Raw genomic sequence first — 12213 nt, 5'->3', positions numbered from 1 at the left:
GTAGATGCTGTAAAAATTTGTACAAAATGCTCCAATAATTTGAATACAGCCTTTACCATAGTGGTTGCTAAATGTTTTTGTAACAGCACACTGTAAGCCTGTAAACATGTAAGAACTACCTTTCAACTCAAACCCCATTAAAGGTAGTATGGTTTTGTAAATTTCTTCTAGATGTGTGCTGTAGCTCACAGGTTACCCCTGGTCTGCTAAATACAAGCAGGAGAAGAACTGAGAACTGTAGGACTCTGCACACAGCTACCTGTCCAGCTCTTCTCCTGAATTTCACAGTCATCGATGCACAATCACAGCACCCACAAAGCATTTTTGTGGCATTTGTTGTCATAATCCCTGGAACAGTCAGTTTGCTGGAGACAGTCCCAAACATTTGTGTCTGTGCAGATGGAGAATGAAGCTAGACTCGACATTAAACATACAGCTCAAAGGTATTTATATATATTTTATTTTTTTAAGTGGGAGGGTAAAGAGCTCAAGACACAAGCAGACACAGCAATTAAATGGCTTTCTGCTTACTACACAATTGGTTGAGGACAGGAACAAAGAGCACTGATGCTGAGACATATTCATGATGCTTTATGCTCAGGAGTGACTTTTGATTAAGGAATGCTACACAGCTGACAAAACGTGATTTTGGCTTTCAAGCAACAATCTTTTGATAATAACAGTGGGGAAAAAAGAACTAGCAGAGCAAATTCACTGTGTCTCACGTGGAAGTGTGCATGAAGAAAAGGAAAAGGTCAGTCACTGAACTCCCTCACAAAGAAAAAATGGCACCCATTGACACTCATCAGCACTTCCTGAACATTTACAGGGACGGAACAGGGGATGTGAGCACAGTGAGGCAATGGGTGGTATGCATTTCAGCAGTGGCAACAGTGGGTCACCTCTGCTGGAGCACATTTTGCTGAGTGAAGCATGCAGGCTCTTCTTCTCTGCTGGTAAAAATTCTTAGTTAATAATGGTGGGGATTGTTTTGAAAAACAGTGCTTTGTAGCTGAGAATTTGCTCAACTAAACAGTGTTACTGTGCTCTTTGTAGCTGTTATGATTTCCATTAAAATAAGTAGGAGGCATTACTTTTGGATGGACCTACATAATACTAAAGATGTGTATGACCTCTGATAGAGGTCCCTGCACCTCCCTGACACTTCTAAACAAGCATCACAGCTTGTTGACTTTGAAAAGTGGGTGGGCATAGGTAATTTACTAGACATTGTGTCTAGTGAGAGAAGATCTTAAAATAACTGAAGACAGGTATTCAGTGGGTTTTTTTGCTTCTGCTTCTCTGTCAGACTGGAGACTGGGATACACAAGGCTGTTAATTTTGCTCTGACCCAACTCAGCACTCAAAAATTTGAGAAGTTGTTTCTCCCTTAAGTTGACAGAATCATAGAATGGCTTGAGTTGGAAGGGACCTCAAGGATCATCAAGCTCCAACGCCCCTGTCACAGGCAGAGCAGCCAACCCTCCATATCTAATACTAGCCCAGGCTGCCCAGGGCCCTACCCAACATGGCCTTGATCACCTCCAGGGAGAGTTCATCCACTAGCTCTCTGGGCAGCCTGTTCCAGCACCTCACCACACTCTTGGTAAAGGACTTCCCCCTGACATTCAACCTAAATCTTCCCTCCTTCAATTTAAAACCATTTCCCCATGTCCTGCCATTATCTACCCTTGTAAAAAGTTTACTTTCCTCCTGTTTGTAGGCTCCCTTTAGGTACTGGAAGGCTGCAATGAGATCACACTGCAGCCTTCTCTTCTCCAGGCTGAACTAGCCCAATGCCTACATTATGGTGGATTGCATATAGCAGCCTTGGCTAATTAGAGCCCAGAAACTGTCTGCAAGATGTGTTTCCACTGAGATGTTAATGGACTTTATTTAATGACATTAATAATGCGCAAGAACCACTTAATGCTTGACATGAAACACCTTCAGAATGACCTTGTCTTTAATCTGGGCTGACCCCTTTATTTCAGAGAAGTGCTGTCCATACAGCAGAGGAAAAGCTAATCAAGTGAAAGAGTTTACCTTCTTTAACTTCAAGAAAATATATTCTCTAGTCTCCAAACAGAAATAAGTTAAGAGGTTATGCCTTTTTCAAAAGTCTTCCCACTGCTGTGAAATCACACAGGCACAGCACAGGATGCACAGGCTTTATGAATATTATTACTGATATATTGGAAAGACACAATTCTCACTAGCGGTGTTCTTGGTGGGATTATAAAGTCAGAGATCTCCCTGCTATTTCCGATTCATCTTCTTGTCCTTTATACTCTAGTTGACAAGCTCAGTCTTATATTCAGGAAGGAGTTCCATGGAGAATCGAAGTTCTTTCACTTGAATAGTAATTCAAATACAAAAGTGCCTGTGTGTTTCCTGAATAATTAATTGGAAGAAAAATAACGTAACATAAGCCATTTTTTAAAATGTAGCATAAGTCTGCTTAAAAGAAAAGAAGAAACAGGGCAAAATAGTGAAAAGGAAAAGAAAATTAAACTTCAATCATCGATCAGGAACACCAAGCTGATACAGAAGACACACCCTTGAGTTTGTTACCTCCAGAGACTCAAACTTGCAACAGGGCAAGTATTCAGAGGTGTGACTGCAGCAGAACATTGTCCAGCAAAGCAATGCCTAGCAAAATAGGCCAAGGAAATGCCCAATAGAAAATTCAACTACTGACTACTACAAGACAAACTTATCCCATATTTTGGATCTGGTCACGTGACATTTAAAAAAAAAAAACAACAAAAAAAAACACTGATGAAATGAATAAGAAAAAAGAGTGCTGAGATCTGCCTCAGCCTTACTGGTTATTATGACATGAAAATTATAGCAGTCATCAGCACCTTCACCACATCTGAACCATCTCTGCCACTTAAAAGCTAGTAAGAATATGCCACAAAGAACTGAAAACTAATCCTCTAAAGATAAGGTGTGTGCAGTGGCATTGAAAAAAAAAAAAGGAGAGAGAAAAATAACTGAGAGTTGACAGCTTCCTTAGGCAAGCCCAGGAAGGGTATGAACAAGGAGCTGGAACCCTAAGAACACCAGATGAAACGAAGGGCAGTCCCAGAGCCCAGGAAGTATCTATTGTCACTGGCAAGTGGAAAAACAGGCAGTGGGAAGCCAGCCCCAAGACAGGTGCCCTTAGAACCTGCATTCCTCCTCCTTCCTCAAAATTACTGGGAGTGTGTAACAAGGCAAAGCCTGACTTTTCTAACAGGGCAACAGCGGTGGAAAGACAAGACGACACCGTTGTCAGAAACACCAACAAAAACAGCTTAATTTTCCTCAGTTCAACAAGAAGCTGCACAGTTTCTTGGCATGCCAGTTGTAATTTAGTCACCGCACCTGACAGAAACACCTCCCTTTCCTCTTCACACGATGTTGGCCTGTGAACACTTTCATGCTGCTTGAGGTACAGTAAGGGTCACCTGATGGGGATAAGCATCTATGGAACTGGGCCTCTGCCCCTCAGCCCCCCTCTCAAGATCACTACTCCAGAGAAGCAGAGATCCAGAGATGAAATCTGTCCTAATTTCTTATCTGGAGGCTCAATTGATCTCCAGCTACTCTTCACGACTGCCATGTGTGGCCTGATTCCACTCTCAGCTGCACATTCAGTAGCTGGAGGGAGAAAACCCTTAGGATAGCAATCCCAAATCAGCCCTCTCATCCTCAGAGTGAAAAAGCCACCAGTAGGCCTCAAGGATCTCACAGACCCTCCAATGGACCCATCACTCCATTCCAGCACAGCCACTCAGAGGACACCAGGCCCTCTCCTCCCCACTGCTCTCCCTTGGGGAACAGGGCACATAAACATTACCTCCTCCATGCTGCAGGGGCAGAGGTGAAGGACAGCAAAGGAGAACTCACATCACCCTGGAAATTCAGCAGTTCTTTATTGACTGCATGTCCCTACGCTGCCTGTGGGGTGTTAGCATCCTTTGTCTCCTCCTCGCTACGGCTGGGCAACAGGCTGCCTCCACTTGCAGGAAGCCCGCTGCTGCCAGGAAGAGGACACTCCTGGCATAATCCTGCCACTCATCAGTACAAATGGATTGGAGGCACGGGATGAAGAAAGGGCTGGAGTCTCCACGGGGCCTCTGGCCCAAGTGCCACTAATTCTCTCTGGCAAGCACAATGCAACAGATGAGCCCTTCCCAGGACAGAGTCCTTCAGTTCTCCATGTCCTTCCTTCTCCTTCAAAATTGGGGCAACTCTCAGGCTATAGGCCCCAACTCCAAAAACTCTTGTTTTTGGGTTGCCATGGAACTCTGCTGATGTCACTGCCTCGTGTTCCGAGCCCTCCAACTGCCATACCAACAGCAAGAGGCAGAGAAGCACCTCTGAAAAATGGATCCTCCTCCCCAAAAAAAGAGGAAACTCATGGGGAGGAGACAGAAAGTTGAGCCAATGGAGGTGGATCCACCTCTAGATGAACAGGAGCCAATGGAGGTGGATCCACCTCTAGAGGAACCGGAGCCAATGGAGGTGGATCCACCTCCAGAGGAGCAGCAGCCCATGGAGGTGGATCCACCTCCACGTGGGCTCAAGAATAAGCGCCGAGGACTGGACAACAGGAGAAAACGGTGAGCAATAGCTTGAAAAGGGGTGCCAAACTGGGTTAAGCAATACATTACTTCATTTTGCATTCTGAGGAAAGCTTAGGCAATTTGTTTCTTCACGGAAAGGGAAATGAAATCCCAACAAACTGACTTGCTAGACTCAGCCAGCACATTGATGGCAGAGGGGAGAATTCAGCTTGCGTTTTTCACTCATCCTCTCTCCCATCAATTACAACAGTTACCCATATCCTCACCCAAATTCTTCCAAGGAATCCCCCAAATCTATACCTGCATTAGCACAGCCCCTGCAAATTACATTTTTTCTACAGCACAAATGGCTCTGCTGTGGATAATGATCATCTCCTTACCAAACAAAAACTAATGCCATTTCATTATGTACTAAGGATGCCAACTCCTGTACGTACCACTACACCTGTCTTGAAAAGGAGGTAATGGACTGTTTGTGTCACATCGGCAGCATGCATTAGGTTGTGATAAGGATTTTTGTGTTTGCTGTATCCAACCTCCAGAGCTTCCACAAAGGACACCAGAGCAGAAATAGGGATCTAAGAAAAGAAGCACACAATTACAAATCAAAGAATCACCTGCAATAGCTAGCATTTGGAGGACAGGCTCCAAAGAGCAGTCTGTACTGATTGCACTTCCCAAATAAATACCATCTGTAAACACCTGCAATAAGTACTCCAGAGACAGAGTGAATCAAGCTCACTTCCTCAAAATGGCTTTCCCACCCCTCATTACATGATGGATGAAGCACACATGCACTTAAACATACGCAAGTCAGTCCACTGTGAAATGCTGCCTGCAAAACACAAGCAGTGCCACAAGGAACAGAGCGTAGCTGGTGTGCTGCTCCTGGAGGAATATTTCTATTCAGGACACACACGTCTGTCTCATCCTCTCACAACAATCTAGTATACAGCACTACTTTACTACTCTTATTCTAGAGGTTTGTAAGGAAATGCATCATATAGCAAGTCTGAGTTCTGGCTGCCAGAGTACAACTGCATGCACAACATTAAACCACACTTGGGGCATTTCTAGGGAGCACGCAATGTAGGTGGTGGCAGCTGTACATAGATGCAACAAGCAGCAGGGATTCTTCAGTGCTTGGCACAACCTGCTGTACCCTAAACCTCTCTAGTTCTGTCGTTAGAGTTGCACAGCTGTTTCCCTCTGGAGTATGGGACAATGCAGTTCTAATCTGTTCTCATCTTCAACCATTTCTCAGCAGGCGTGACAAGTCCATGAAGAAGCGCTGGAGTCGAAGAAAGTAGGAGTCCTGCCAGAGTAAGTGTCAGCAGAGAAAGGGAACATGGAATCTTTGGGTGGGGAGAATGGGAAACATCTCAGGGCAATGCTGCAGTAACCCAAATGTCACTCTGCTCACAGTTACAAAGGAACTGTTCAAAGTAGAAGATATGGAGCACCTTCTACTCCCCCTTAAATAGCATTTCTATTCTGAAACCTGTAGCAAACCAAGTTGTCATTTTTGGCTTGCATGCTTTAAGATTCCTAAGAATACTGGGAGAATTACAGTACCATTCCCTCTGCATGTCATGAATAAGACTGTGTGGAATTCCACCTGCTTCATGCTGTCCTATTGCAATTAAATGTTCTACCTGAAGGACGTTTGGTCCTGGTTGCTGCAGAAAGATTCTCTTCCCCGTTTAGGGGCAATGACAGTGACTGCCAAGTCTCCACATACACTTTCAAATACTGCTACAATCATTGCACTCTGAATAGAACAAAGCAGAATAAGAATGAGATACGAGAAAATGCAAGATGGAAGCAGAGACCCATCTTGTAACCACTGACCTTGAAACGACTGATCAGATCATAGCGCGTGAGAAGTTCATAGAAAATGAACTTCAGTGCATGATCTCCACTGGCATCGTTTAGTGCAAATACATCAAAGGACCACTTGTCTACATTCTGCAAGAAGGAATAGAAAAGAATGTTAACCTGATCATCCATTTCACCATCACATTTCAATGTCTATCACTTTACAGCTACACATGGATGATGAGAGGGTACAGATTTCACTGACAACATTCTCCACTTCACTTCACCAGCACGGAGTCTAATTTACTCATCAGTACAGTACGACTCACAGGGAAGAAGTTTCTATTCAAAACTTCAGTTACTTGCTTATTCAAGTCACAGGGATTCACCAATGGAACCAGCAAAGCCTACGGGCAAAAAACACCTTAGCTTGCCTTCATCAAGGAAATATGGTTATGGGCACTTGCATACTGGCCTGTGCTCATATTTTCATCACCTGCTGCACAGTGAACCAGTGAAAAAAAATATCTCAACCTACCTTCCTCGACCCAAACAGATCCCAGTTCCTTCTGACTACTGCAGCTTTAATTGCCCAAAGACAGCATGATTCTCTTTTTAATAGTAGGCGTGTGTTTAATTTTCTTTTCTTTTCTTCTTGAAGACCAGTGAGTTAACTGGGGTTTCTCATAGTAATGCTACGTTACGTGCTAACAATGGTATGAAAAATGACCCTTATAACATACAAGTAAATATCTAACTGCAGTTGAGAGGGTTACAGTTAGCTGGAAATCCTATACTAACGCTGCAGGGGGCTCAGTCAAGAGACGGAAGAAGACCAGTTCAATTCCCAACTCATAAAGCTACATTATAACCTATTAAATCTCTTGCAGAAGGTTGCAACTCCCATGGATGGCAGCATGAGCTGACAGCGCTCACATCCAGTGCACATCCAGCTCCGAAGAGGATGCCCTCTAAACTCCTACGCCCTTCTTGTACTGTTTTGATTTTGTTTCAGTTAGGAAGCAGTAGCATTTCATGACTGCATATCTATAATAGTCATATAATTAGATGTATAATATACAATAATAGAATTTAGTTTTACAATTTAAAGACATTATAGACTTTACATTTAAATTGGTATTTATTATAGAATTAATTAAAAAATAGTAGTTCCTTCTAGTTCCTGTGAAGTTGAAAATAATATCTCACTATATTCAATAAGAAATTACTCTTTCTTATAGAAATAATCTGTTGTGTAGAAATAAAGGTTGGTGTTTCTTTACGTGTCTTTTCATTGCAGTAATGTTGTGCTCTTGCGGCAGATCAAATGAACTGAATTCCAAAATGGCAAAATATTCTTCTCCTGCACTGCACAGTGGCAATAGCCAAGCAGACACTCAGTTTGACTGCAGAGTCATTTCCATTGCACCAAGGGAAATATTCTTGACAATCAGGACAGTAGCAGTTTACTCTAAATACCAAGGGAAAAATGTCCCCTTAAGGAAACAAGAGAGTATCACCCTTTGCTCAGAGGCCTGCAGCACCAGCAACACTTGGAAAATTAGAGCATTTCTTCACCCTATCAAAGCTGAGCACAGATGTGATGTCCATGTTGGAGAGAAATCGGAAGGGAAGCAGAACTTTACAGGCAGCTCGTGGGGGAGGACAAGAACTGCTGTCAGTGAAGAGAGCAGGAGAAGCAAGGGATGGGGAAAGGTCCTGGGCTACACATTTCCAGCTCACTGGCCCTGCAGCCTCCCATGAAATGTCACAAAGTGCTCTCATGCTATCTATAGGCACTGTGATGCAGCTCCAGTCATAAGGCTACCTTCTATCCATTTTGGTCTGAAATTTGACCTTTGCTCCACTTCTTGGCCAAACCAAGAGTTGGCCCAACTGCAGTTCTTCCGCAATGTTCCGTATATTTGCCTTTCCATCCGCTAACCTTAGAGCCTTGATTGGTTTTATCAGACAGCTGATTTAGGGACAGCTCATTTGCTGTTCAACATGACATCACTGATGGTGCAGCACCAGAAAGATGCACTGCTACTGGAGCGGGTCCAGAGGAGGGCCACCAAGATGAGCAGAGGGCTGCAGCACCTCTCCTATGAGGAAAGGCTGAGGGAACTGGGCTTGTTCAGCTTGGAGAAGAGAAGGCTCCGACGAGACCTCATGGTGACCTTCCAGTACTTGAAGGGAGCGTAGAAACAGGAGGGAGAACGGCTCTTTGCAAGGGTGGATGGTGACAGGACAAGGGGGAATGGTTGTCAACTGAGACAGGGGAGGTTTAGGTTGGATATTAGGGGAAGTTTTTCACCCAGAGGTTGGTGAGGCACTGGCACAGGTTGCCCAAGGAGGCTGTGGATGCCCCATCCCTGCAGGCATTCAAGGCCAGGCTGGATGTGGCTCTGGGCAGCCTGGGCTGCTGGTTGGTGACCCTGCACACAGCAGGGGCTTGGAACTAAATGATCCTTGGCGTCCTTTTCTACCATTTTATCATTCTAGGAGTCTACAATTCCTGGCCTCACAATTCTTTGCAGCCAAAGTCAAGTACATGTTTACACTGCAGACACTGCCTGCCTGCAGACACTACATCACTTTGTCAGCAACTACATTTGCTGCATATTAGCTAACGAACAAAACAGTTCCATGACAGCATGGGCATCAGAAAAGGCTGAAAAAAAGAAATCCTTCCTAAGCAGAAGAATATTTCTGCAGTTTGTCTTGTTAATATTAAGTTCTGCCTCTAGCACCACTGATCAGCACATCACATCTTACTTGGTAAAAGAATACGACAAAGTCTCTTTCCAAAGACCACTTCTTCTAAACAACTCTTTCCTATTTAAGCCACAGCCATTACCTACCACAGGAACATCCAGACACAGACTTGTTCTCAAAACAGTTTTGGAAACAAACAAACAAAAAAAGACATCCTGGAATGGCCAAGATGGGATTAGCTCACCTGGAGCAAAATTAGTCAGTGCCTTTGCTGATATTCAGGGCTCCTACTTCCTCTAGCCCACTCCATACTGCTTATGACCTTTAGGATCTTACAAATACAGAAAGGGAAGAAGGATGCCCTGAGGCTTATGCCTGCTCAGCACAGCTGGTAAGTATTGCAGTGCTCTGTCACTGCTGAGGATGTACCAGAACAGGCATGTTCTCCCACAGTCTGGCCACAGGCTGTTGTTCTAACAGAAGAAAGACACGAGATCCCATCTGCACAATTACACGTGGAAATCTGGGGCTGGAAAAAGGGGGGAATGAATGCTTCCATTCTGTAAATGAAGGTCATGTTGGATCCTTCTTGTTGCACTCAGTGGCCTTTCTGCAAATCCTCCCGATCTTCTGATAAATAAACTGTGCTGTCCAAAAATGAAAAGGATTCAGTACCCTGAGTATCTTTCCTGTGTAGACGAGAGTAGAAGGACTGCTTCCCAATCTTTACATGTGTAATGCCCCTGTATACATTCCTTGTGATGATGCATTTTTTCCACCACTGCATGCCATGCTTGAACCACAAGTCAATTGTCTCCTGCACAAATACGACACCTCAGCAAAGCTGCTGCGCAGAGAACTGGTGGCAAACCTGTGTTTGTGGTACTGACACAGGTATCCTGCCTCAATTGAGAAGCTTGCCATTTCCCAGGAATGAAATCTGCTTCTTTCAGCCTACTTGTGATCTCTCACTTTTCAAATGAAATCTCAAAACTCTCAGAATATTACTCCACAGCTGATTGTCACCTTCAACAGTGATAGAAAATCCCTGCTCGCACACTCACTGATACATTTCCTGCTCCATTTCTCTGCACCCACTTTTTCATTCTTCCCTCTGCAAACTCATGATTCATTGCAGCATGTTACTAACTCAACACCTTCGGAGCTGAACGCTACAACAGAGCTGGAAACTTCAAGGATATGACCATTTCCAAGTTCTGAACTCTATTTTTTCTTTTACTCAAAGAATATTCCCACAGGCCAGGAAATTTGGAACAGACCTGAGCCTGACTAAACAGGCTCACAAAGAAGAAAAGGCAAAGTTCCAACACTCCCTTCCCCACGGAAAACATCACAGTGTTACCCTGATGCTTTGGACAAGCATCCCAGCCTTCTCCCACCATCCCCTTCTCTTTGGGCTTACCTTTAGCACTCCAATTACAGCTGGTGGGTAGCTCAAACCAACCATATTGGACGTCCGCCTGTACATTCTACCAAGATAAAATAGATAAGGCAACATATAAATAAAGTTAAACAATATAACAACAACAAAGAAATATGCTGTTACAGGAGATCCTGCATAGACCAACAAACTCTAACTACAATTTTTCTTTCCTTTTCCTGGCTTGTGCACATGCTCTCTATACCACTTTCATACCAAATCTTCATCAGAGGGAAAGGCTGCACTCAAATAAACAAGATGCTCCTCGTTTTCCACTGCAGCAAACCACACCTCCCTTTCAGTTTCTGTAGTTCTTGCTTGTCCTGCACTCAAGGCCATTTTCATTGTACTCCAGAAATCATCTGCCATCTGCAAAGCATCAACTGCAGTCCAGTACCACTACTACTCTTCTCTCTTTTTTTTTTTTTAAATAGTATCAGTTCAAAACCTTTTAGGTGTTCTTTGTTTGTGTATGAAAAAGAAGAAGGACATAATGAACATCAGTAACCATACTAAAGAATGCACTGAACTACATACTGGAATTTATAATTGTTTATAGGCCATATTGTTTTTAATAAGCTATGTGAATTCACAAATACTGACTGTTAAAACACTTTCCACAGCTCACTCTTTTTTACACTTCAGAAACACAGGAGTTAAAAGAGATGATGGAAAGCTTTCTTCTCCCATCTGACATGATCATGTGTGAAGTCCTTCACTTCCCTTTCACATCCTGCTCTCAAACACAGAAAAAAATTGTCATGCCCCTCTGGAGAACTCTCCTACTACCTTAATCATAGAATTTCTTACCCCCTCCTGCCTTCTTCATTAAAAAAAAATAGACAACAGAAGTCAAAAGGCACAGGAGGGCCTGAAGTGAACTGGCTAAACTTTAAAAACTTTGAGTGTTGACCTAGGACTACTCAGAGGTGTGTATTCTCTGTCAAAATTACTTCACCTGTGCTATTACATCTGCATTATGCTGAAAAAATAGATCCACACATGCTGCTTCAGGTTGCACTGTATTAGAAGCTGTTTGCCAACCAGGTCTTTGTAGAAACATCTTCAGATTCATATTTAAGTCTCAATACTGCAGGCGCAATTGGCAGTGCATGAGCAGCTACTAGAACCAAGTCATTTCATGTTCCTTTACCTTTCCACAAATATCCCAGCTTGTACTGCATGGACAATACTCCTGAACCGGGGTTTCTCCTCTGTCCTTTTGAGCATCATCCCCATTTGCCGTGTGAAGGTAGAAGCCAACCAGTCCCGGACCTCTGAGGGCACGGAGTCAGATTGGATATCACTGAGCTCATCTTCTGTGTCCAGTAAACGCCTACAAGAGGAAGGAAAGCAAAGGGTAAAAAAAACTGCGTAAGAGACCATTGCGACATCATTAACCAAAAAGAAATGCACATCTATTCTAATAAAAGCCTAATAAAACCTCTTTCTGCAAGGCTACAACAGATTGTTCGTCCTCTTGAGTAGTTAAGTGCTAGATTGTGAAATTCACTACCAGGCTGACAAACAAGAAGCATCAGCCTTCTGAAGCACAACTACATCATCATGCTCACATCTCGTCTTCAGCTCATTACTATTCCTGACCTCTCAGCCAGCCAGAGATCACTGACAGTCACATCTGACCTCCCAGTGAGTATC

At 43.6% G+C, this 12213-nt stretch overlaps 1 protein-coding gene across 9 annotated transcripts in view; it reads right to left on the bottom strand.

The window, feature by feature from the left end:
- Positions 1-12213, bottom strand: part of LOC125695811 (dual specificity Calcium/calmodulin-dependent 3',5'-cyclic nucleotide phosphodiesterase 1C-like) — a 305234-nt gene that overhangs the window by 60284 nt on the left and 232737 nt on the right. For 8 of the 9 annotated variants that reach the window (XM_048950775.1, XM_048950766.1, XM_048950774.1 and 5 more), the window contains 4 exons: positions 11708-11890; positions 10537-10603; positions 6429-6545; positions 5015-5155 (listed from right to left, as the gene is read on the bottom strand). In XM_048950775.1, the coding sequence (XP_048806732.1) occupies positions 5015-5155; positions 6429-6545; positions 10537-10603; positions 11708-11890 (508 nt within the window). The remainder of the gene's footprint in view (positions 1-5014; positions 5156-6428; positions 6546-10536; positions 10604-11707; positions 11891-12213) is intronic. The other variant, XM_048950772.1, reaches the window with a different exon arrangement.

The sequence above is a fragment of the Lagopus muta genome, chromosome 7 (genome assembly GCF_023343835.1).
Source record: "Lagopus muta isolate bLagMut1 chromosome 7, bLagMut1 primary, whole genome shotgun sequence".
In the NCBI taxonomy this organism is placed as follows: Eukaryota; Metazoa; Chordata; class Aves; order Galliformes; family Phasianidae; genus Lagopus; species Lagopus muta.
This window is presented reverse-complemented; position numbering and strand designations above follow the sequence as displayed.